At 40.4% G+C, this 27088-nt stretch overlaps 1 protein-coding gene across 2 annotated transcripts in view; it reads left to right on the top strand.

Moving 5' to 3' along the window:
- slc12a2 (solute carrier family 12 member 2) overlaps nt 1-27088 on the top strand; it is a 140054-nt gene that overhangs the window by 51314 nt on the left and 61652 nt on the right. For both annotated transcript variants that reach the window (XM_055632836.1, XM_055632837.1), the window contains exons 4-9: nt 182-277; nt 17257-17396; nt 17576-17686; nt 20048-20156; nt 23085-23212; nt 26956-27040. In XM_055632836.1, the coding sequence (XP_055488811.1) occupies nt 182-277; nt 17257-17396; nt 17576-17686; nt 20048-20156; nt 23085-23212; nt 26956-27040 (669 nt within the window). The remainder of the gene's footprint in view (nt 1-181; nt 278-17256; nt 17397-17575; nt 17687-20047; nt 20157-23084; nt 23213-26955; nt 27041-27088) is intronic.

Genomic DNA, 27088 nt, shown 5'->3' on the forward strand with positions numbered 1-27088 from the left:
TTCTGTAGAGTGATGCTAGTATTAAATGAATGCCAGTGTTTCATAGTGCCTGTTCATGTCAAATAAGTATCAATATTTCCCTGTTTCTCGTGCACATACTTCAATGTGGTTCTAATTTGCAGAATCGATTATTCAGAATCTTGCTTCAAACAATTCCTGAATTTTATTTTTCTGTAAACAGGTCTGTCTCTTCTAGTCATTGGCACAGCAACTGTTGTTACCACCATAACAGGACTATCAACATCTGCTATAACAACCAATGGATTTGTACGAGGAGGTAATATTTTTATGCTTTGTTGGCAATATTATGTAATTGCACTTCATTTTTTATCACTCTGTGTTCCTGATCACTTTTTCTGCATGTGATTATTTGGTTTAGATATAAAAGGAGGAATTGAAGGCTCGTTTGAATAATTTTCATATTCTCTTCCTTCAATGATTTATCACTGGAAAGGAATTTTAGGATGCAGAAAACCATGATTTTTTAAAATATAAAGAAACAATGCTTTATTCATGTTTCTGGTTAGTTATTAACTACTCCAGAAATAATTTACTTCATGGACTGGACTTGGCTCATTCAATGTGAAGTGTTTTAAAACTCCTTTTGTATTTGTATGTGATAAAGCAATGAAACGTTGTTTTTAAATACGTGTAAAATAGAGGTGGACAGGGAGTTGGCTATCTAGTTCAATTGAGAGTAAACCATAAAACAATCTGCGCCGTATTTATTTATTAATTTATTAAGGGTTTGGACACGCCAGAGGCAGGAAACATACCCGATGTTGGGGGAGTCCAGAACAAGGGGCCACAGTTCAAGAATAAGGGGTAAGCTATTTAGAACGGAGATGAGGAAAAACATTTTCGCACAGAGGGTTGTGAATCTGTGGAATTCTCTGCCTCAGAAGGCAGTGAAGGCCAATTCACTGGATGCTTTCATGAGCAAGTTAGATAGAGCTCTTAAAGATAGCGGAGTCGGGGGATATGGGGAGAAGGCAGGAACGGGGTACTGATTGTGGATGATCAGCCATTACCGAAGGGCCGAATGGCCTATTCCGGCACCTAATGTCTATTGATAATTCAGTAGAATTACAGTGTTTTATATTTAAAAGGTACAACCTCCCGCACTCGCAAAGCATACTTTCATTCCATTTCAATTATAGATGGGTGGGTTGTGTATAGAAAGACTACTTCAGAAATGGTGATCAAAGCTCTGAATAACTAGGTTACAAGTGCAGACACTGAAATTAGTAGGCCATTTGGTCCCTCGGGCCTGCAGTGCTATTCAAAAATTCCTTTTACTACTTTTTGGGGGGGAAAAGTGTTGTTTAGAGAACGCCTGAATCCTATTATTCTACTGTAAGGTTTGGGGGACAAAGTCAGTAAATTGAACATCTTGATTCAGATTTCTGTGTCTGAAACCTTAGTGCACTGTGCTGTAGAACTGCTGCCTCACAGCGCCAGAGACCCAGGTTTAATCCTGGTTTGACCCAGGTAAATTGGCTTCTGTAAATTACCCCTTGTGCGCAGTATGCGAAAGTGGGATAACATAGAACTGGTGTATGGGTGATTGATGGTCGACATGGCTTCAGTTGTCCGAAAGGCCTGTTTCCGTGCTGTATCTCTAAAACTAAAACTGAATATTTGTACATTATGACATCTTCACTTAATTCTGCAGTGTATTATTAGTCCCACAACTAAGTTAATTGTTGGTTAGGTGTGAACGGGGAGGGGATTTGTATGTACCTGCCACGGCAATGTGCCTGGACTGTGTGTGTTCATTCAATATGGACGCGTTATTAAATTCCGGAATTAAGTTACGCTTGTCTCTGGGAGATTTGGGGCCAAGCAAATAGGATATTCAACCAAGAATAAGAAATGGATATCTAATTTCTCTGCCGATCAGGGATGCCAGCTATCTAAAAATGATATATACACTAGGAACAGTATCTAAAACGATGTTGCAGGGAAATGGTGAAGGAACAAAGTTTCTAGTCATCATAATATCTTAATATCAGAATTGAGAAAAGTTATAATTTTTAACAACCACAAATGCAGATGTGACTTTGATAGAATAGAGGGTAGGAGAGATTTGCAAGATACATACAGTAAACGTGTTATTACAGACCTCTAATGGATTTCGGTTATAGTAGATGGACCTTCACCTCCTCCCTGGCTGCTTCCACGCCATCTACTGCCACCACAATTGACCCACACAGCTTCCTCAGGCCGCGCTTGCAACTGCTACCACTGATCCTTATCTGTGCTCTGGCAGGTTGTGACTAATGACTCCGCTGATCCTTGCTTCTCCCTTGCCCACCAGAGTTTGAAGACGGGCTCAACCTGAAACATCACCTATCCATGCTCTCCAGAGATGTTGCTCCATCACTGTGTTCTTTTGTTTATTAACCAGCATCTGTGTTTCTACTACTTTCTACAATGATACTCTTAGTCTGTAAAGATAGCAGAGTCTGGGGATATGGTGAGAAGGCAGGAACGGGGTACTGAATGTGGATGATCAACCATGATCATAGTGAATGGCGGTGCTGGCTCGAAGGGCCGAATGGCCTACTCCTGCCTCTATTGGCTTACTTGGTTATAGTGGACAGCGGCGCTAATGGACACCATTTACCCTCCCCCCCCCACCCCCGATACATTATAACAAGGGTTTACTGTAGTGGCAAAGTTGACTGATGGTAGGAGGGAGCGAGTAACAAAGGCTAAAGGTGGCAGACAACACTTGAAACCACTGGATGAGAATTGACGGAAAAGACCTGCCATTTCAGCCTTGTACTGAAAATTGTGAAAGTCGGTCAATTCCAGAAGATTAATGAGCCCATTTGGAAGATGGGGTGTTATTCCTTGCACACACAAAGATCAGAAATATATTCTTCACTACTTTTATTACAGTTTCAAAATATTGAGAATTTAACACTAATGGATATTACTTCTTTAACACTTCTTTCAATGTTATATTAGCTGGTGGAAATATGGAGCTAATTTTCTAATGATTTTTCTGATTTTTGTGGGCTCAATAAACTTGTAACTATGCTTGTGCTGCCCTAATGACCTGATTATTCCCAAATATGTAGACACCTATGAAATCCTTTTAAAATTGTGACGACAGTATCTCATTTCATTGTCAATGTATTCAAATCTAAGAGGTTCTAACCTTGCATCTTTTTCCATACTGCTCACCAGCTTCTACAGCAGGTGAGCAGAATAGAGAAATGCTATGCTTGCCATCGGGGGCCTATCACCTTTTATGAATGGTCCTTCTTTCCTGCACTTTCAAGCCCTCTCTTCTAAATGCACCAATGCCTGCTTTAGCATGATTCCAGAGGAAATATTTTATCTTCTGTTTGTGGAGATTTAATATGGCCCAGAGCATCCTGTTTATTTTTCACTTTTCATTTTTGAAGGGAAGCATGGCAATTATATCAACTTTCACATAATTAATTCTCATAATATGGTTAATAGAAATGCAATTGAACACAAATTAACACCAGGTAAAAAGCGCTTGCTTCTGCCAACTTAAACAGTGCGTAAAAGTGTAATGACATTGGACAGCGAGTTGCCGACTTGGGAATAAATAGGCTGTGATGCCACTGCATGGGGAACTACTCTAAACTGGGAGGGCAGACAGTTCCCACTCTGGAACTGACTGGTGACGTCTTGAGTGACCTGGATCCACTGAAAACCCCTTGTGAGTTGGGTTGTTTAACGAATGCTTTGTCCTCCCTCTGCCTCTTCCTCCACCATCATGGCACATGCACCAAACTAATTATTGCATAGGAAATAATGCTACATACTGCTCTTTGAATTTTTGTGCAAAGGAAGATTCCTTAGGCACATAATCCCCTCTGTTAAATAAAGGAAGGGGACATCTATAATAGTCAAATCATGTCTAGTAGTTCTTGATCCATATCAATACCAGCCTAAGAAAAACAATCCCTTTTTTTGCTGATCTCCTTTTCCAGTGTCCTGACAATGTTTTCTCTTGGTTTTCTTATTTGATCTGTACCAACTGACTTGTCACGCAGTGAATTCTAAATTTTAATTTTTCTCTCACCTCTGGCTATTTTATAAATTCACTTGATGCATGGGTCAAATAAAAAGGCTGTTATTGTGATTTCCCCCTCCCCCCCCCAACTTTTTGTCAAATCACCGTGCAACTTTGCTCACTCATGAGCCCGACCCCAACTCCTTTAGTCTATCCACGTAATAGTATCTTGGTTCTTGGGTCCTCCAAAATATTCCAACTGGAATTTAAACTGGAGGTGGTGAAGGGAGGGTTTAAGCCAGAAAGGGTATAAAGAACACACACTATAGAATTTAACATAAAACATCCCCACACAGCAGAATCAAAGTTTCCCACTGTGTGGGAAGGCACCAAAGTCAGCCTCTTCCTCCACTGTTCCTCGTGGTCAGGGCCTCCCCAAGCCCTCCGCAGTTGCAGCTACGGGCGGCCCGATGTCCAGGACCGCTCGCCGGGGTGATACAAGTCCGACGTCGGGGCTGCGGGACGTCCTCAGCGGCGTGGACACCAGAGTCGGCCCCCTCCTACCGGAGTCGGTGGCTTCCAAAGTCCGCAGGCCGCGCCGGGTGGAGACTGCTGCTGTAGGCCCTCTGCAAGGCGCCCCAGGACTCCACGATGTTGTTCAGCGCCACCCGCGTTGGAAGCTCTCCGCACCAGAGCTCCACGATGTTGGAGCAACGGCCCAACGCTCCGGAGCTCCAAACGACGACCCAGGTAGGCATCGCCCGCTCCGCGGTGACTCCAGCGCTGCGCCGCCGCTGTAGCAGCCCTGGTCCGGTTCCCGGTCCCCGGCAGGAAAGGCCGCTCCGATCCAGCTGGTAGGCTGCGAGGTGGGGGGCGAGAACGTGACTCGGAGAAATAGTCGCGTCCCCGCCAGGAAGAGACTGGGAGACGGTTTCCCCCTTACCCTGCCCCCCTCCCCCACATAGAAAAGTTAAAATTTCCCCCAACACAAAACTAGACTAACTAAAAATTAAAAAAAAGATTGAAATACAGTCTGGCTGTAGGTAGAGGCTGCTGCATCCTTAATCCTTTAAGTGCATGCTCAAGTTCCATGCCTAATTATTTAATGTTTTATTAACTACTTGCTGATCTGTCCTACCAGCATCATATATTTGTTTTTAAAATGATCCAGTTTCTATTCAATTTAATTCTACTGTTCAAATTTAGCAATTGCAGGCTTTCGTTTGTAGAATTTTCTAAATAATGCTCCTAAAAAGGAGCATATTAAAATTATCTACATTAAATTTCAGAGGGTATCAAATCATTCAATCTTCCAAATGTTGAACCCTATTGCTAGTATAATTAGTCATTGTATGTTGTAAAATGAAACAAAAAAATGGATTTTGCAGTTGTGCATTGTATTTCCCCACCCTGATCCATTAATGTATACCAACATTTTCTGTGTACTTTTGAACTCCGGGATACACATTGAAATGCATTTATGTCTAGCAATTCTGTTTTTCCCCCTTGGAATACACTGAATTTGTTTTCTTTTAAGAATAATTGTCATGTACATGTTAATATTTTGGACAGAAATACTGAATTACATTAATTGTACTAGATTTTTGCTTTTTTTTTGGATGCAAAAATCCAGGACAATGAATGTACCTCAAGCATACATTTTTTCATCCATGTTATGGAATGGCTCTCTATATGCTTGGTCTTCAATCCACAATGCCTGGAAGTAGTTATTTTCTGTTGAGGCCCATTTCATTTATTGTTCATTCAGATCTGTTTTCCTTCTGCATTGGTGATCTGGAAGCCAAGTAGAAGAATGTGATCTCTCAAAGTCTGACTCTTCCAGATTCTATTGATGAACTGCCTGGTGAATTATACATAACCTTAGTACAAGGCTGCTGTCTCCATTGCATATTGGATTCTGAATTTCCTTGAAGGTTTTGACTTTGGCACCAAACTCCATAGTACCAAACTTGACATTCTGAATGCATTTGAAATAAGACTGGTTGAATTTCTCCCCCCCCCCCCCCCCCCCACCATTTAAACATATAACTGTGCCATCAATAGAACAAAAACAATACAACAGTACAGCACAAAATGGGCCTTACGCCCCACTGTCTATTGTCATCATGGTGCCAATTTAAACTGCACATCTGAGTGTACATGCTCTATCTCCCTTTCCTCTCTGTTCATGTGACTGTCGAATTCCTCTTAAAAGTGGCTATTGTATCTGCTTCCACCACCTCCCTTGGCAGTGTAAACTTTCTCTCTCGTCTTGAAAGCTGTACTCACCAGTATTTGACTTTTCCACCCTAGGGAAAATACTCTGATTATCTACTTGTGTAGGAAGGAACTGTAGATGCTGATTTACACTGTAGATACAAAATGCTGGAGTAATTCAGCGGGGACAGGCAGCATCTCTGGAGCGATGGAATGACTGACATTTTGAGTCAAGACCCAAAACGTCACCTATTCCAGATGCTTTCCAGAGATGCTGCCTGTCCCACTAACTTCAGATTTGGAGTCTATTTATTTGGATTTGGAGTCTATCTACCTGATCTGTACCCATCATAATATTGTATATTTCGATCAGGTTTGCTCCTTAGCCTCTGACACTCAAGATATAACAATCCAAGTCTGTCCCGACCTCTCCCAGTAACCAATACATTCTAACCCAGTGACATCCTGGTTATCCTCTCTTGGACCATTTCCAAAGTTCAACATTCTCTCTATAATGCAGTGACCATAACTGCACCCAATACTCCATGTGTGGCCTAATCAAAGTGCCATACAGCTGCAATATGACTTCCTAACTTCTATTTTCAACTCCCTGACTGATGAAAGAATGTGTTCTGTATGATGTTATTACCACCCTATCTACTTATGTTGTCAATTTCAACTAGTTGGGAGGCTTTAATCTAGTTTGACAAGTGGATTGGTACCAAAACAGTAGATCACCAAGTGAAAGAATGAGGGGAATGTAGAGACAAGATTGGGTCAATTAAATCAAGTAGCGTCAAGTTAATTAAAATGATGGGAGCAATGGGCTGAAATGTATTGGTCCTAGCAAGGAGTATTGCAGGTGAAACAGAATTGTACAAGCCTGTATTAGTGCATGGAATATCAATGCATGATGCAGCCATTTGGGGGGGGGGGAGGGGGGAATTCTGCAAGAGCTCAATGGTTAACCATTGAGCTCTTGCAGAATTCCACCCCCCCCCCCCCCCCCCCCCCAATGGCTGCATCATGCATTGATATTCCATGCACTAATACAGGCTTGTACAATTCTGTTTCACCTGCAATACTCCTTGCTAGGACCAATACATTTCAGCCCATTGCTCCCATCATTTTAATTAACTTGACGCTACTTGATTCAATAAAATGGTGGATGATAAAGCATTAAGGATAGTGATGACCTACAATCGATCTTTTGTAAGCCAGATGCTGCATTTGGGGGCTCTTAATTTATGCAGGATGTGCCCCTTTTTATATGAAAAAAATGAAAAAGCACTTTTTAAAAGTTGATTAAGAACTTTGTACAAATTAGCAAGTTAAATCTACTTCTGACCACTGCAAACACTTAGTTGTAGAGCTGTATGGCACAGAAACAGATGCTTCAACCACCTTGTCTGTGCCAACCAAGTTACTGACCTCTATCACATCAGAAATGGTCATTCAAAAGCTAAAGAAACACTTCTCTACATTTGGCGCACCTGTCCGTTTGCAGACCAACAACGGAAGACAGTTTACCACCCACGCTTTCAAGCTCTTTGCCAACCGATGGAATTTCCACCATGTCACGAGCAGCCCTGAATACCCACAAAGTAACGGGCTCGCTGAACGAGCTGTCGGAAACGCTAAACATCTGATGGAACACGCACACCTAGTGAATTCAGACGTGTATCTCGACCTCTTAAACCACAGGAACATTGCAAGAGACGGAACCCTGGGCTCGCCGGCCCAGCGACTGATGTCCAGAACAACGAGACCTCCGATTCAAATTGCCCAGCAGACGTTGATGCCACGGGTGTTGAAGCCAGCTACAATCCGAAAGCGTATCCAGGAGAAACACGACATACAGAGACGGTCGCATGACAAGTCCAGCAAACCACTTAAACCTCTACTACCGCACCAAGTCATCCGTTTACAAACTTCCATGGGACATTCCCGTTTGGGTAGTGTTGGTGGCCTGGCTGAAGAACCACGATCTTACCTTGTGGACTATGATGGCACCCTATACCGTTGGAGCCGCCAACACTTGCTTGCTGTGAAGGAGCCACGTCCCCCACCAACTGGTCCTTGCGCTCCACCACTACAGTTCCAGCCGTCTGCTGCTGCGTCCACCAGTTCCAGCATGTCCCGTACCCCGCCACCGCCACCACCGGCGGCTATGACTAACCACAATAATACCTCTCCTGCACGTTCGCCCTGTCGGTCACCACGGATTCCCCTGCTGCTTTCTCTCTTCCGGGTTCACCTCCTCCCTTTAATCTTTCTGCCAAAGGGGGAGAGCGCTTGGTCCGTATGCGTTCGGGCCGTATTAATAGACCGCCTGATAAATATGGCGACTATGTTTAAATTCTTACGACATGTAAGCTTACCATGTTCACTCTTTACGGGGAAGGATGTAGATTGGTTTATGCATAAGAATCAATCATGGGAGAATAGCATCACCAACCCCACCCTACTGTACGATTTATACTAACACCCACTTCATACACTGGTCAGTCTTGGAAGCGGTCACGATGTACTAACATCCTGCTGTACCGTCCAGTCCAAGATGGCGGCGCGCACGGTCGCAGCGGCTCACGGCTCCCGGACTCGGTGCTCTTTCCATCGAGAGCCTGCTGACATACTGCATTACAGCATGGTATGGCAGCTGCACCATGGCAGACAGGGAGAGGCTTCAGAGGGTAACCAGGACAGCGCAGAGGATCATTGGCTGCCCTCTCCCCTCCCTGATGGACATCTACACCTCCCGCTGCCTTAGCAGGGCAAAGAAGATCATCAAAGACAGCTCCCATCCTGCGTTTGGACTGTTCGACCTGCTGCCCTCTGGAAGGCGCTATAGGTGCATCAAATCCAGGACAAACAGACTCAGGAATAGTTGCTTTCCGAGAATTATATCTACCATAAATTCAAATTCACACATGCACTGACTACACCGCCCAACACGGACTTCCATCTGTATATATGTATATATGATATATGTATATATGTCCCCCCCCCCCCATCTCCCTTCTGTTTTTTGTTTTTTTTTTTTCTGTTTCTTGTTTTTTTGTGCTAAATTGTATGTATGCACTGAGTACGAGCAGCTTTCAGTTTCACTGTACATGTATAGTGACAATAAATGGCATATCTATATCTACCGCTATAATATGAATACTGATTAAAGATGATCTTGAACTTCAGATTGTATTCTTTGGCTATTTACAGTCCATGTGAGGAGAAACAACAGTTGGAAATGTTGCCTAAAATTATAGTTTAATGGTGCTTTCCACGGAGGTGAATATAGTCTTCCATCTTCAATGCAGACAGTTGCAACTAGTGTAGATGGGGCATATTGGTCGATGTGAGCAATCTGGGCCAAAGGACTTGTTTCCCCGCTGTATAACGCTCTGTACTCCTGATGATTTTATAAGGCCATCAGCCTCCTACACTCCAGGGAAAAATCAAACCAGTCTTTCCATATAACTTAAACTTCCAGACTCGATAACATCCTCTTAAATCTTTTCTGCACCTTTTCCATGTTAGTGATGCCTTCCTGTAGCAAGGTGACCAGAAATGTACACAGTGCTGCAAATGTGTCCTTATCAATATCCAGTACATCTGAATAAATTTGGAATACTTTTTATTAGCCAAGTGTGTATACATACAAGGAATTTGCCTTGGTGCTTGACATCAGCCTCCTGTATACAATGCGCTGACCAATGAAAGCAGTGTGTCAGTTGCTGCCTTCATCTTCCTGTCTACCTGTGTTGACACTTTCATGAAACTATGTACCTGCATTCCTAGGTCTCTTTGTTAAGGCTTACGTTTTATGGCTTGGTATAGAGATACTGCTTGCAAATGGGCAGCTTGGCCCACCAAGCCCACACCGACACTGATCACTCGTTCACACTAGTTCTGTTATCACACTTTTTCATTCACTCCCTACACACTGGGTACAATTTTACAGCGGCTGATTAACCTACAAACCTGCCTGTCTTTGAGGTGTGGAAGAAAGCCGGAGCACCTGGAGGAAACCCACGCAGTCACGGCACATGTGCAAACTCCACACACATGGCACTTAAGATGAGGATTGAACCCAGGTCTCTGGCATTATGAGGCAGCAGCTCTCCAGCTGTGCCACTCTATGACTTGTTTTCAAAAAGCATATCCCAAGCATTTAAGTGTGTTCATAACATTACAAGAGACTATATTCCTAAATGCATATTGATACAAGAACACCAACTACTGTACCTTGCTTCCCAGTTTACTGCTCCATGATCTTGTAATTACATAGATCAGTTTGGACATAACTTTACAAAGGTGGCATGCTAAGCTTCATCAGTTAGGGAATTGAGTCCAGCAGATTGGACATTGTGAAACAATTGTACAAGAAGTTGGTGAGGCTGTCCATGGTGTATTATTGAGTCTTTGTCATCCTGGTCATCTATAGGAAAGATACTATTAAGCTGGAAAGCATGTAGAGAAAATTTTGAGATGTTACCAAGACCCGAGCTGCAGGGAGAGGTTGGGCAGGCTTGGACTTTATTCCATGGTGAGCAGGAGCCTAAGGAGTGATCTTATAGAAGTTTATAAAATCATGAGGGGAATCAAGAAATAGTTTGAGGTGAGGGGGAATAGATTTAATAGGAACCCGAGGTGCAACTTTTTTTTTCTGAGGGTGGCGAGTATATGGACCGAGCTGTCAGAGGAAGAAGTTGAGGTGGATACAATAAGAACATTTAAAATACATTTGGCCAAGTTTATGGATAGGAAAGGTTTAGAGGGATATATAGAGGCAGGCAAATGGGGTTAGCTTAGATGAGGCATGGTGTAATGAATTGGACTGACGGGCCCATTTCCCTGCTCTATGATTCTATTTTAGTGCCAAATCTCACGAGTGAAATCTCCATTCTACCAAATGATATTAAATACCTGAAGATGATATTTTGTTTAGTCTTCAAGCAGAGATGATTCTTTCATTTTCTCAATCATGATATTGGTATAATATACTATTTGACAAGCATTTAATCAAAATTATTGGTCAGGCAGTTGTTCTTGCCATGTCATATTGCTCGAAAGGAATATGTACATTAAAAGGAGACCTGTCTGTCTTTACACACAGTTTGGAAATGCATGAATGTGACTTAGTAGTTGCTACTTTAATTTATAGTCTTGTGTCCTCTGTGCTTTCCTCTAGAATGGGTCATTGAATTTTCAGGTTGCCAGTCAGGAAATTTGCCCAAGCGTCTTGCAATGTGAATAGTGTTTCAGCCAATGCCAGTTTTGATGGTTATCTGTTATTGAAGGTGCACATTGTGCATGCTTTTAAGGCATTGCTGGGAAAATAGAATATTTTGTTCTGCAGCACATCTATTAGAGCAGTCACCATGTTATATTTCTGCCACCTTTCTAACACTAATTTATAGGGGCCATCTCCTCGAGCAAATTGTGGTTATTGTCCATTAATTTTGTGACTTAACAAGTTCCTCCAGTATTTCTTTAGTCTGAAGAAGGGTTTCAGCCCGAAACGTCACCCATTTCCTTCGCTCCATAGATGCTGCTGCACCCGCTGAGTTTCTCCAGCATTTTTGTGTACCTCCAGTATTTCTTTTGGTTTGCAACCCTTGGCTGACCCTGCTCCCACACTTGCTTGATATTTCTCATTGTGCACTCCATAATGGCATGCAAAATAAAGTATGTAAGGCTATTTGGTGCTCAAGCTGAATTTAAAGGGATGGGCTCACAACCAAACCTGTCACTGGCGTGCCAAGTAATATGAGATCAATGTGCCATTATTGTTACTGAGGCATCTCTAGGTGTGCTTACTCCTACACTGCTAACACGTCCTCCTCAGTAATTTGGGAAATACAAGGTGTAACTCCAGTTACGAAATAAATCATTTTTTCATTTTTTTCGATACTTCCTTTGTAGCCTTGTTTTAGTTCTGACTGGGAATTGAGCAATATGAATAACTAATTGCGATACTGCTATCTGGTGTTCATCTAAGATGTGTTTTGCAAGTACAGTGCAATCTCGCTCAATCCTACTTCCGAGATTAGCAGTTTTAAGTCCTGGGGCTGAGGATATTTAAGAGACTGTCAAGATGACGCACTGCAGAATGCGAGAGATTTCAATAACATACCTAGTTTGCCTCTGTTTAAGTCTCTATAAAGGTGACATCTAGGCCACGGTTGGGGGTGTATTCCCAGAAATGGCCCATATTGCAATTTCCTATAACACAAAACTATGTCAAAAGACTAGATTTTAAGAAAAAATGCTTTATTTATTATTTTCATGTTGCCTCCATGAGATAAGATTTTTTTCTGTATTTCAAATGCTTGAGTGATTGGTAAATTTATGTTGCTAATATAGTGGCTTTGGGCCTATAGATTTTGATGGTGGTTAATATTTGACCAAATTATGAGCTGAAAATGAAGTGTTGTCGTCAAAACAAAAAAAGCTTTGATTTTAAAATTAGTTTGTCTTTATTAAATGTGGTTAGTCTGTCAACATGCTTGAGATTAGTTTTCATTTACTCTAGCTGACTGATTAAAGGCTCTGGTGATGATGTAAAACAAAAGTTCGAGATTTTCCTGTAGCTACAAAATTCTGCAACACGGTGAGAAAAATATGTTTGATGTAACTCATCGTTAAATGTTGATGTTGCAAGAAAAATAGCTGCTACTACAATAAGCCCAATATTTTATTACATTAGTAAATAGAGAAGTGAGTTTTAAACAGCAGCTACTATATTTAGTGATTTAAATGAGTTCATAAAACTCGTTGTTTTTGGAAATATCAAACTAAAGGTTTGAATGAATAGATTAAATGATCTAAGAAAGGTGTGAAATAGTTTCTGGAATGTTTTTGTCTATATATTTGGGGTTTCCACAAATTAACTGTTTAATTTTAGGTATTTTTTGTACTGAGGCTAATTTGGTAATACAGTGCAGTTTAATCTCGAGGGTCAATCTTTTGAGGAAGAAAAGTTTGAGAATTGCTTAGTGTAATCTGACAGTTTGTTTTTAGAGTCCTTTTTTGCCAATGTTATAGCTAGGATCATTTTTTTTGAAGAAGCACTGGGCAGCACAGAGGTGCAGCCAGCAGAGCTGCTGCTTCACAGTACCAGAGACCCGAGCTTGATTCTGACCTCTGTTACTGTCTGTGTGAAGTTTGCACATTCTCCCTATCACTGCGTGGGTACTCTGGTTTCCTCCCACATTTCAAAGATGTTTGTAGGTTAATTAGGCTCCATAACTTGCCTTAAGTATGTAGGGAGTGGATGTGAAAATGGGATAATATAGAACTAGTGGGAATGGAGGATTGATGGTTGGCATGTATTTGGTGGGCCGAGGATCTGTTTCCATGCTATATCATTCAATTGAATTCAAGACTACTTCCCTAGAAAGCTTGCATATTATTCCTGAAGTGTTTAGACTGAAAATAAATATAGTTCTTTAAAAAAGACCATTGAATTTTAACTTGCACAACAGGACCTTGAAGATGTGTAGGAAGGAACTGCTGGTTTAAACCGAAGATAGACACAAAAAGCTGGAGTCTCAGCGGGACAGGCGGGATCTCTGGAGAGAAGGAATGGGTGAGGTTTCGGGTCGAGACTGGTTAGGGATAAGGGAAACGCGAGATATAGACGGTGATGTGGAGAGATAAAGAACAATGAATGAAAGATATGCAAAAAAACGATGACGATAAAGGAAACGGGCCATTATATAATATAAATAACAATTACAGCACGGAAACAGACCCATCTCATTGTTAGCTGTTTGTAGGGTGATAATGAGAAGCTCGTGCGACTTAGGTGAGCAAGGGATAGAAAGAGAGGGAATGCCGGAGCTACCTGGTGAGATAAATCAATATTCCTACCACTGTGATGTAAGCTGCCCAAGCAAAATATGAGATGCTGTTCCTCCAATTTGTATTTAGCCTCACCCTGACAATGGAGGAGACCTAGGGCAGAAAGGGCTGTGATGATGGTGATAAAGTCGGTGATGATGTTGATGAAGTCCATGAGTTCTGCATGGGTGCAGGAGGTAGCACCAATGCAGTCATCAATGTAACGGAGATAGAGTTTGGGGATAGGGCCAGTGTACGCCTGGAACATGGATGGTTCAACGTACCCTACAAAGAGGCAGGCACAGCTGGGGCCCATGCGGGTGCCCATAGCTATGCCTTGGACTTAGAGGAAGTGTGAGGAGTCAAAGGAGAAGTTGTTGAAGGTGAGGACCAGCCTTAATCTCACACTAGGTGGAGTAGTGTGTTGGTGGAGGGAAATTGGATGGTTCTGCGGTTGAGGAAGAAACTGAGGGCTTTAAGGCCTTCCTGGTGGGGGATGGAGATGTAGAGTGACTGAACGTCCATAGTAATGATGAGGGAGTGGGAGCTAGGAAAGTGGGTCATTAAAGACACGAAGTGCATGTGAGGTATCTTGGACATGGGTCGGGAGAGATTGGACCAGGGGTGATAGGATGGAGTCGAGGTACGTGGAAATCATTTCCGTGGGACAGGAGCAGGCAGGAAACAAGGGGTCTGCCAGGGCAGTTGTGGATTTTGGGGAGAAGGTAAAACCGGGCTGTGCAGGGCTGAGAAACGATAAGGTTGGAGGCCGTGGATGGCAGACGCCAGAAGTGATGAAATTAGTAATGGTGTGTGAGATTAAGGCATGGTGCTCGTCTGTGGGATCATGGTCCAAGGATAAGTAGGAGCAGGTGTCAGAGTTGTTGCCTGGCCTCAGCCCTGGCAGAGGTCAGCGCGCCAGACTATCACGGCAACTCCCTTGTTGGCGGGTTTGATTATAATGTCAGGGTTGCTGCAGAGTGAGTGGACGTCTGTGCGTTCAGAGGGTGTGATGTTTGAGTAGGTAAGGGGGTTGGAAAAGTTAAGATGGTTGATGTCACGCCGGCCCTTGAAGATGACTGGTTTACAATGGATAGGAATCTCATTTGACTTTTCGATATTGTGCTTGTTCAGTTTTCCAGAGGGTTGCTGCACTATAATCATTTTGCAGTTTGCCTGCAGCTTCTTAAAGGCTGCAGAAATGCAATTTCACAGTGTCTTGTGATTTTATGTTTCTCGACAATGCGCTTGTTTAACTGTTTGGTTTATATTGTTGCTACTACCCGTGGAATTTCGTTGTTTCAACTTGTGATGTTGCAGGAATGAGCAGTTTTACAGTTAGTAAATGCTCATTTGTCACTGGGATGCACAGTGGTCACTTGTAAGCAACAATGTTAGGACTGCTTTAAATCTTACCAAAACTGTTGGACCAGTTTAATTAAGCTATTTGTTAGTCATGTGCTCTTTACATTGCCCTTCAGTTAACTCACTGATCTGTAATAGACACAAAATGCTGGAGTAACTCAGCGGGACAGGCAGCATCTTTGGAGAGAAGGAATGGGTGACATTTCAGGTCTCGACCCTTCTTCAGACTGATGAATGGGTAACGTTTCGGGTTAAGACACTTTCTTCAGGCTGGTTAAATTAATCAGTCTGAAGAAGGGTCGAGACCCGAAATGTCACCCATTCCTTCTCTCCAGCATTTTGTGTCTCTTTGATTTTAAACCAGCATCTGCAGTTCTTTCCTACACACTGATCTGCAAGCCTGCTACCCAGTTCTCAGTGTCTCTGACAATCAAGAACATGTTCAAATATTCAAATGTGTTTAACATATTTAAATGTTTATTTGTATTTTTATTTTTTAAATACTGAAGTTGGTTTGATTCAATAAATTTACACGTTACATGAAACTTACCATCCTATGAAATGAATGGCTTTGCTTATCTGTAGTAAAACGTACTTGGTGTTGATTTGATGGCTTACATTCCCAGCAAAACAGCTAGGAAAATCGCAGAAAGTTAGTGGACACGAGGAATTGCAGATGCTGGTTTTCAAAAAAAGATATAAAGTGCTGGAGTAACTTGGCAGGTAGCCTAGCATATCTGGAGAATATGGATGGATGATGTTTTGGGTCGGGACCCTTCTCCAGACTAGGTCACCTATCCATCCATGTTCTCTAGAGGTAGTATCTGACCTGCTGAGTTGGGCCAACACTTTGTCTTTTATTTGCAGAAAGTTAATGTTCTGTTGCCAGGTCCATGTCAGTGGCTGGGTGCAGATAATGACCGTGACAAGGACAATGTTGTGTTCATTCAAGTGGGCCATGACAATTCAAATTGGCCCTCTGCAAAAATAAAAGCTGTGGTGCGCTCATGTGCGATCTGCAAGTTTACCCAAATGTATTGGTGAATGAAGAATATGATCACCTTTCACACCAATCATGTGCTCTCAGGGAGTGCTGGAGTTTGCTCTGTTTACTTCAAGAGAGCCTTTTATTTAAGGGCTCGGGTACCTTGAATTCATGTTCACCTGCTTTGTTTCATACTTTGATGGTTTTCAGTACAATGGAACTTCTTGTTGCTTTGGACTGAATGGGGTAATTTGTATCCAATCCTTATCTTAGTTAAGATTGTGGTGTACCATTAAGAATCAATTCCGAGCCAAAAATCCTAGAATATAAATAACGCGTGTGTTCCTCTGACTGACCTTGCATATGAGTCATGCTGGCAACAAAGCACTCCAAATGATTGATTTAGATAATTGAACTTGTAGAACTGAACATTAAAGTTCTTTGCCGTTGTTGGCTTGAGTGTCTATTGACTAGTAAATATCCTTTTTAAAAAAATTTAAAAAGCCCACTTCGGGCAACTACCAGGGTTCTGATGTATCTAGGTTTTAAAGAGCACCATGACATTGGCACTTTGTGTGGGCATTACTGCTTGGACACAGATTTTGGATAGCAAAGCATTTCTTAAATCAGGCCCCCAAGACTTTCTGGAGTCAGTTCTTTAACTGGTAATTTGTTTGCATTAATGATTTATGATGCTCACCATAACTGCAATAGCTTGATGCTTTTAGATTCAAATCTCTTGAATTTTTATGGTAACTTGTCATTTTAAGAGACATTAAGTCAAAGGAAAGTTTTTGTGCATGTAGTTTAACAATGGATGATGAAAATTCTGCATTTCTATTTGCAGGTGGTGCATATTATTTAATATCCAGAAGCCTGGGACCTGAATTTGGTGGTGCTATTGGACTGATTTTTGCTTTTGCCAATGCAGTAGCTGTAGCCATGTATGTGGTTGGCTTTGCAGAGACAATGAGAGATCTGCTTGTGGTAAGCTTTTTACTTGGTTGAATATTACCAAAGATCCTTCTGTTCTAAATATTTGGATGAATTAATTTTGAGTTACAGTGAATTTGGCTATTGACTCTTTCACAATAGGAGGTTGATGTATTAACCTGTTCTAAATTGTTTTATTTTGTAAAGTTGACATTATTTTTCTAATTCTTGAGGATAACAACGCACTCATGATAGATGAAATGAGTGACATCCGGATTATAGGAACCATCACCATTGTATGCCTATTTGGCATATCTGTGGCAGGGATGGAGTGGGAAGCCAAGGTAGGACTCCAATGTCTGAATTCCACTCGTGTTTTAACTATGTGGTGTCAATGATAACATATTTGCTCTTAGCAATATAATGTATACACATTTAAAAATTGTAATTTGCTGGGGAAAAGCCATGTGGGAGTAGTTTATTTTTATTTTTTAATTTTTTTAAATTTTTATTTATTAGAAGTACAGTAAGTTACAGTAGTACCAGCCACATATATCTTTTACATTTATTGTACCCCTTCATTTTTTAAGCTTTAAGGAAAGATAGAAATAAAGGAAGTAAATAAAGTGAGAGAGTCGTGTTAGTGTGAAAGAGTGATCAAAAAGAAAAACCCATTAAACAAAGAATTAGGGAAAAAAGTTAAGAAATAGGCCATAGAAAAGAAAGAAAGAAAAAGAAACACAAGCTCTATTATGAAAACAGCGCAAAAAGGATATACGAACTTCGTATTTTTCATCCCCCCCTTACCAGATCCTGACACCATTTCTTTTTTAAAGTATTTGGGAGTAGTTTCTTGAGTGTGGGACTTAACCTTTAACTGTGAAGGAGCAGGAATGTATGGAAAGTGTAGGATAGGAAATGAAGTGATCACTGGATGGATAATAATGGTTAAAGGATGTCCTTGACCTCCTCGAAGAAGCACACTTAGCAATTTTTGATCATGACGACCGAAAGTGGCGAATCTCAACACCATGGTTTGGAGCAAATAGAGGCCCTGTGTAAACTGTGGGAGAATTGAATCACCTCGCATGCTATTTGCCTGTCAGCCACTGCCTCTTCCATTTGCCACATCAGAACACACAAAATGAAACTGGAAGCAAATCTTAAGGAAAAAGTTATTTAAACACTGCTGGCCTTTTCAATAGAACGGGTAAAATAAAGCAGGAAAAGAACGCTGGGCTTTTTACTTTTTTTACTGCCATATTAGATATTTATAAACCGTAGATTATTTTCACATTTTACCATGTAATTTGTTATCGCTTATCTCAATTTTGTAAGTGTCTCATAATACTTTTTATATTGATGCATAAGATTTCTTAATTGAATGTTTGGGGAAATTGCAGATCAAGATAATTATGCTCCAATGGTGTTGCTGAGCCCTAGGGTCAAGATTTGTTAATGTGTCTGTTACAATGATGTTATCTGTGCTTAATGATTGTTCAGTCTGCCAGTTACACTGTATCATTCCGATCTGTACACATAGTATAAATACATCATCTGTCTTTTCCCAGACCTAACTCTTTTTAAAACTCTAAAACTCCTTCTCCACTTCCAGCACCAACTGCCTCCTTTTTGACTTTTTTTAAATCAGTTGGTCCCTTGGGCAAGATAGTGGAGCATTCCTTTGATTTTGTCCTTCCAATCGGCTGTTCGAATTATCACTGTCCTTTTCTTGCTTCTATATCTGTTCCTTGCCTTTATTTTTAAGGGAGAAACTGATTCCTATAACTAACTCCACTGCACCTCTTGCCTGGCTACATTTTGAGTATCCTTTTCTTTTGACCCAATTTTTTGCTTATTGAGTTTGGCCTGCCACCAGTGTCAAGTATATCTTGAAGTGTAGTCGATGTACCACATTGTTGTATGTTCAAGTTGCATTCTTCACCTCTTCTTGCCTCTTTTCTACTTTTTTTCCTGTGCGTTTCCTAAACCATGTCCTCTCGTTGCGGCATGTGGTGTGGAATGTGTTTACATTTATTTGTTTCCACCGCCTCCATTTTGATATAATTACTGTTTACCTTAACTCCCACCTTTCAAAGTTTTATGCTACCTTATTTGCACTACCCTGCTTTTACGCTACCCTTCTTTTGGTTCTTCATAGATCTTCCTCTTCCAACACTGTTTCTGCTACAAGTGCACATTTGGCAGAACACTTTTTCAGTCTAAGGGTATAACTCTAGGTTTCTGGACACTAGTCAATTCTATATCCCATTCTGAAAAAAAATCTGTACTATGCTTCCAGATTCAGAAGCATGATTTAGGGCCAAAATCTCATCTTTTTAGAACCCTTCTGGTTCTGGGTTGATTATTTTTTTTATTGTTCTTTTTCTTGTTCCATTTTCATCTGTTTTTTTTCTCACCTTAATGTTTTTATTTCCTCATTAGGGTTTATACTCCTTTCTCCTACTACTTACTGGTTTCTACTTTTCCTTTTTGCTCTGTCTCTTCCCCCTCCTTCTGCCACTATGTCTTAACCTTGTCAACTGATTTCCAGCTCTGGAGGTTTATCGACTTGGAATATTTTAATAACCGCTTCTCCATTAATGCTGTTTGGAATTTTCCCAACATATCCTCATCAATGTTTTACATAATCCATAATTAATCCAGATAAGATTATTCAAATATTCCCTCTCGTTTCATTGCAGGCTCAGATTGTACTGTTGGGAATTCTGCTAATAGCAATTACTAACTTTGTCGTGGGAACTTTCATCCCAGCTCATGACAAAAGAGCAAAAGGATTTTTTAATTACCACGGTATGTAAATACAAAGAGATTGAACATTTTGTTACGGGTGGCTCTAGAGTTGCTATCCATCATTGAAATATTTATTGAGCTAATATGTCTACACTTTAATCTTTACAAATTCACATGTGTTTGATTTGCTTGATGCATTGTACTGCCACAGAGGTCTGGTTTGCCACATGCAAATCCATGTTTTTCAGATTGCTTTACTGTTTGATCATAGCTAACGACAATAAAGTAGGCATGCCCTTAAATTATCCGTAAATATTTGCTTGTAACAGACAAGCTCATTAACAATTAAGAACAGGCATTCTTTGATCCTTTTCATTTTAATCCAGAGCTGCCAAGGTGTTAATGCCAATACAGTCACTTGATTTGGCATTGACATGGATTATTTTGGCATTGACATGGATTTACATGGATAGGGCAAGTTTGGAGGGATATTGCCCAAAAGCAGACAGGTGGGACTAGTGTAGCTGGGACATATTGGCCGGTGTGGGCAAACTTTTGCCAAAGGGCCTGTTTCCACACTGTAGCAGTCTGTGACTGAAGATTGAACATAGCTTACGTTTTTATGTGGACAAACCTATCATGTCATTAAAAGCTTTTTAGCCTTTATCTTCCCATGTATAATTATATTAGTATTTCCTGTTTTTGTAAACTTTTTGTATAATTTTACATTCCTTTTTGAGAATCTAGGACATTTGTAGTTTCTGTTTCTTGGTTGCTCACATCTGATTGCATTCCTGTTTATGGATTCTCCTGAATGTCACAGTAACTTTGTGAATTCAGTTTTGTTTGACTTTATTTCTGGGTCTTGTCACTTCTAGACTTTGTTCAGAATGATTACTTCACTTGACTTAATTTCTCTTTTCCCCTCAAATCCTATACACAGCATTGCATTACTGTTACTTTACTTTTGTATCTTGTATTTCATTTTTTTCAGTGAAGTAGCAATCTTGCATTTCTCATTGCGATTTAACACAAGATTGGCTTCCTGACATTAAATTACCAATAATGACTAGAAAAAAAAGGAATTGCCAACATACCTGCTGAACTATTTCCAAATGTATAATAGCTTGGAAAAAGTCAAGCATATGCCACAAGCTGCAGAAGCAGCTGGACGTCAACTATGTTGAGCATGAGACACACCTGTTACTCCAAATGCAAGTTTAGCAACTTTATTGTCGAGCTGGTGCATGATGCAAAAAGGTTTTTATTTGAGACGGGATATTTTAGTGAGAAACCGTGACCCAAGTCAGAAACTTATTTTAAATTTTATTTTTCTCCATTATTCTCCTTTTCAATTTTGACAGCACGCAACCAGCTGATGATACTATGCACTTTGTTTTTCTTTTAATTCTTTATATTCAAGGCATCCTTTCATTTGTTCGTGTATAAGGATTGTTATTAACACATTCTCTTGTCTAATTGTTTACAACGTAACCATTTATGTCATTTAAATTCTCATCACTTTTCTCCCTACTGTTTGTGCAAGTCATTATTAATTGCTTTTGAATCTTGACAATTCACAATTGGTTGTGTAACATGTTTCTCTCCCATCTCTTTGGTCCACAATTTAATTTTCGATGAAACATAGAATTTTCTTGGAAGAACACAGGCACAGTACCCACTTCTGTCAGCACTTCTATCTGGTGCCCTCATTTAACTTTGTGAAAGATTGAAAAGATTCGCATTTTGAATGTCCTTCAGAACCTGAGGGTGGGCCAAGCTCTTTATATCCTACATAATTCAAGTTGCAGTGTAGGATACAAAAGAATGTCTAATCACTGGGTAATTTGTTGTGGTTTTGATAAGGATACTAGATTGTGCCCTTGGTTGTTTTGATTGCACGTTAGAGGGTAGATGAGGGCCTGGTTTAATGTCATTTGAAGACAGTATCTCACTGTGTATAACACTACATTGGAGCGTTGCAAGCTTAAATTTCCTTAACTATGTGTTCCATTGCATGTTCATTTGCCTAAAATAAACATTTCAGATGACCCAGTTTATACCTTAGCTAGTGGAACTTGATGTTGTGTATTTGGGATTGTAGCTGCTCTACCCAATTAATAATTACGCATTGAAATAATGTAGAAGACCTGAACAAAGTGTGATCTTGTGAGATTGCAATTACATGTCACATCTTTGCAGGTGTGCAAAAGCAGCTTAGTCTTCCTGACGATAGTCTGGAATAGTTGATACTTTGTGGATGTAAATCACTTCGCTTTTTAATGCAGACAATAAATTGAGTAGTAGTCGATGAAAATACACTATCTCAATTCCCGAAGAACAACTTTGGGGAAAAATAACAGTGCTTTCAGTTCAGTATCTTGGATCTATCTCTCGCAATTTCTTGGTTTCGGTCGCTTTGTTTTGTTTTTCTTCTCCTGGAGATGAACCCTTTTAATCGGGTTCCTTTTCGGTCAGTCAATAGACTCAATCCCAAGTTTATTCCCCCCCTGAGCGTAGCTATGAAACATCAACTGTTTGGAGAGTGAATGGAACCTTATGGACTCTTGCAGCAATTGACCCTTGTATGTTCAGTTTAATACAAAACCAGGTGTGACATGCTACAAACTAAATATGTTCAGTGTCTACAAAACTATCGTGGGTTTTTTTTAATTTAAAAAGATACACATGAGGAAATCAATCTTAGAATCTTACATTTTTAAGGAAAATTGGTCAGTTCTTGGAATCTGGCATGATTCAGTATGTCCTTTAACCTCAGTCTTATGAATGAGGGCATTTCTTCCTGTCCAGTAATTGTCACATGAACATTCACAAATGTCCAAAAGTAAAACAAAATTTAATAAGACCATGGTGCATGGTTACTAGAATATTTCACTGAAAGCACAAATTATAGACATGATCTACTGTATAAAAGCAGTATTATTGAAAAGCAATTGTCACATTAAGTTTACTGTATTTGCATTTCAGGTGAAATATTTTCGGAAAACTTTGGGCCAGATTTTCGAGAAGGAGAAGATTTCTTTTCGGTCTTTGCTATTTTCTTCCCTGCTGCCACAGGTATACTTGCTGGAGCAAACATCTCTGGTGATCTTGCAGTGAGTATTTACTTATTTAAGGAAATTAATTAATTTATGAAATATGTGGTCTGTACAAAATCATCAATGCAGCTGCAGTTAAGCAGCCATTCTGGCTTTCCCCTAATTTCAGAATTTAGGGGAATATCGTTAGTGATGTACTGATACTAACATTTTAGTGACCTTAAAATAAAAGTAATTATGCAGGGTTTTTTTTACAATTAAATTGTACAAGTTAAAATTTTTTTCATTAAATTGTAGGAGAACTAATTTAGTAGTACTATTACAAAATAAAATCTGTAACTGTCTTTTAAAAGTGTGCTGATCTCCCGAATCCTTGCCTGTCCCCCGGCCTTGGTTTTCTATTTCAACCACAATATGAAATCCGTATGGGATTTCATTTACAATTTCTAACATGACTGGCAGCAGTGAACTCTACAGTCTGTCTGGCAACAGATTTATACGATCATCTCCCTTCATCCCAGCCTTTCATTTTTCACATGGCTTGACTGCTTTCAGTAGCAGAGATTTTCTTCAAAGTATTGCAAAAAAGCTAACAGAATTATCTTTTAATACCTTTTTTGTTCTATTTTTATATTGAGTTTAGGTGCTGGCACCAAATTCTCCCGTCACAAGAATTTCTATTTCCATCTGTTGCTACCTCGGTTAACCCACATAATCTCTATTTTTTTGTTGCTGCAGTCTTGACCAGTCCAACTATTAGAAACATAGAAATTAGGTGCAGGAGTAGGCCATTCGGCCTTCGAGCCTGCACCGCCATTCAATATGATCATGGCTGATCATCCAACTCAGTATCCCGTACCTGCCTTCTCTCCATACCCCCTGATCCCCTTAGCCACAAGGGTCACATCTAACTCCCTCTTAAATATAGCCAATGAACTGGCCTCAACTACCCTCTGTGGCAGAGAGTTCCAGAGATTCACCACTCTCTGTGTGAAAAAGGTTCTTCTCATCTCGGTTTTAAAGGATTTCCCCCTTATCCTTAAGCTGTGACCCCTTGTCCTGGACTTCCCTAACATCGGGAACAATCTTCCTGCATCTAGCCTGTCCAACCCCTTAAGAATTTTGTAAGTTTCTATAAGAACTCTATTGGCTGAATTTTGTAAGTTTCTATTGTCCAGCCTCTCTCGCCACACTCTTAAGATTCAGTTAATCCAATTCCGTACTGCCTGTATCCTAATGTTCGTACTTGTTAAAAGTCTGGAATAAAAGAAAGGAATGCTGGAAAAGTCCAGCAGGTCAGACAGCATTTGTGTAAAGGAGAAAATTTGATTCTGAAGGTTTCAGTTTCCCTGGTCAGAAGATGAGCTGCTGCTGTTCAAACTGCCTTTGGGCTCTGTTAGAAAAAAATAGATTGGGCAAAGGTAGATTGGAGATGGGATGGAGAATTGAAGTAACAGGAAACTGGAAGCATGGGAAAATACTGAACAGAGATGGTCTGCAAAGCAGTCATTCAATCTAGTTGGGCTTCCACATCATGAGCACTGAATGCAGTGCACCAAACTGGAATAAGTTCGAGCCAATTGCTGATTCACCTGAAGGGCTGTTTAAGTCCTTGGGCCATGCTCTGTGCAAGGTAGAATGTGAGATCAGATGGGTGGGCAATGTGGAGATGTGGCTGAGCCTTGTGGACTATTGTGGAGAAGAACCACAGGAGAAAGACAATCGCCTGAAACGATTCACCAGGTTCTCTAAAGTCTAAAGTTAATTCCTGGGATGAGAGGTTATCTTATATAAGAAACAGCTAAAAGGGTTGGATCAATGTACTGCAGAGTTTAGAAAACCTTATCGTAACATAAGTCCGAAAGGCGAATATTGAAATGTTTTCACAAAGGGAATTTCCAAGGTGGGGAAGTGGTAACTGGTAAAGGGAGAATCATTCAAACTGATGTATAGGAATTTCTTCTTGGGATGACTCTACCTTCGAGCACAGTATCCCAAATCTGAGGAAGGACATTATTGCCATAGAGGGAGTGCAGAGAAGGTTCACCAGACTGATTCCTGGGATGTCAGGACTGTCTTATGAAGAAAGACTGGATAAACTTGGTTTATACTCTCTAGAATTTAGGAGTTGAGAAGGGATCTTATAGAAACTTACAAAATTCTTAAGGGGTTGGACAGGCTAGATGCAGGAAGATTGCTCCCGATGTTGGGGAAGTCCAGGACAAGGGGTCACAGCTTAAGGATAAGGGGGAAATCCTTTAAAACCGAGATGAGAAGAACCTTTTTCACACAGAGAGTGGTGATTCTCTGGAACTTTCTGCTGCAGAGGGTAGTCGAGGCCAGTTCATTGGCTATATTTAAGAGGGAGTTAGATGTGGCCCTTGTGGCTAAGGGGATCAGAGGGTATGGAGAGAAGGCAGGTACGGGATACTGAGTTGGATGATCAGCCATGATCATATTGAATGGCGGTGCAGGCTCGAAGGGCCAAATGGCCTACTCCTGCACCTAATTTCTATGTTTCTATATAGTGGAAGTAGATGATATTTGAAAGATTGGGGAATTGAGGGTTAAGTTGCACGAAGGAGGAGTTGCTATCAAGGTTTTTGACTACTTCATAATGAAGATTTGCAACTATACCTATCAGTATATATAAATTTACCACAATAATTGGATTTTCAGGATATATTGTTTTGTACTTGGAATTGTTTTTGTACACAAGAGGACTTGGGAAGTTAGCAAGATGCACTGCACAGATATTCTATTCAGTGCTTGAGTTTTGCTGTATTTACTGTAGGCCTTTACTGTATGCTTGATTCTTATCATTTAATACTTTTTTGGCAATCAGTTGTGTAATTTTACCTCAATTTATCTGTTTCTCGGTCTCTTGCTCTGTTCACTTAACTCCTGTACAATAATTTTTATTTCAGTGAGCATCGTTTCTGCCTCTTCCCATAGCTTTTTCAATTATTTTAAAACCTATTGTTTTAAAAGTAGAATATTAGAACATTAATAACCTACATGAAGGCCATTCACCCCATCCAGATCTGCTTCAATTGAGATGGGGGAGAGAAGCTGCTCAAACTAATCCCATTATTAACTTGCTGTGTGTCGCTTTTAAAGTGTACGTTTTAATTGGAGTGAGGGTTTCTGCCTGTATTGGCCTTTTAATGAGTTCTCTTAAGAGTGGGAAGTTCCCCCCCTGGACTGGACTGCTCATGACTGTGTGCACCTTAATTTCTCTGATTTGGTTGCAAATAAATTAGCCCTATCTTTATCTTATCTTCCAATGTCACTACATTTAAGCTCGCTGATCTTGCAAGTAATTGGGTTTGGTTTCTTTAAAAAATGCCCCTTTTAATTTTGTGTTAAGAAAATCTCCAAGGCACTTGTTTTAACTCAATTGCACACTGATTCGGCTCTTTTAAACTTGTAAATACTGCTTATGCTGTTCTTTAATAGCGTCCAAGTTCTTGTTAATCTTGATCTCGTACTAATATAGCCATCCTCCCCGAGGAATATTGCTGCTATCTTTTATTATGCTATTTTCAAGTACAATGTCAAGATGAATATAGTCTTTGAAGATAGTGCACATTTACCAGTTACAAATTTTGAAACCTCTTGGGAGTTTTAACAATGTCGATGCAGGGTCAGTTGATTTTAAAATAGCCTACTTGGTTCCTGTCCTGCTGTCCTTTTGTTGAGTAAACAATACTGTAATGTTAAACATTGGGGTGGGGGTGAGGAAGAGAACTAAGATGCAAGGTTATTAAAATGTTATTAATGTTTTCATCTTTAAATAGGATCCACAATTAGCCATACCTAAAGGCACGCTCTTGGCTATTGTAATCACCACAATAGTCTATGCAGGAGCTGCTGTCGCTACAGGTAAAGTTTCTTTTTTTGGTACAATGTTTTTACCTAAATAAAGATGGT

The sequence above is a fragment of the Leucoraja erinacea genome, chromosome 3, assembly GCF_028641065.1.
Source record: "Leucoraja erinacea ecotype New England chromosome 3, Leri_hhj_1, whole genome shotgun sequence".
In the NCBI taxonomy this organism is placed as follows: Eukaryota; Metazoa; Chordata; class Chondrichthyes; order Rajiformes; family Rajidae; genus Leucoraja; species Leucoraja erinaceus.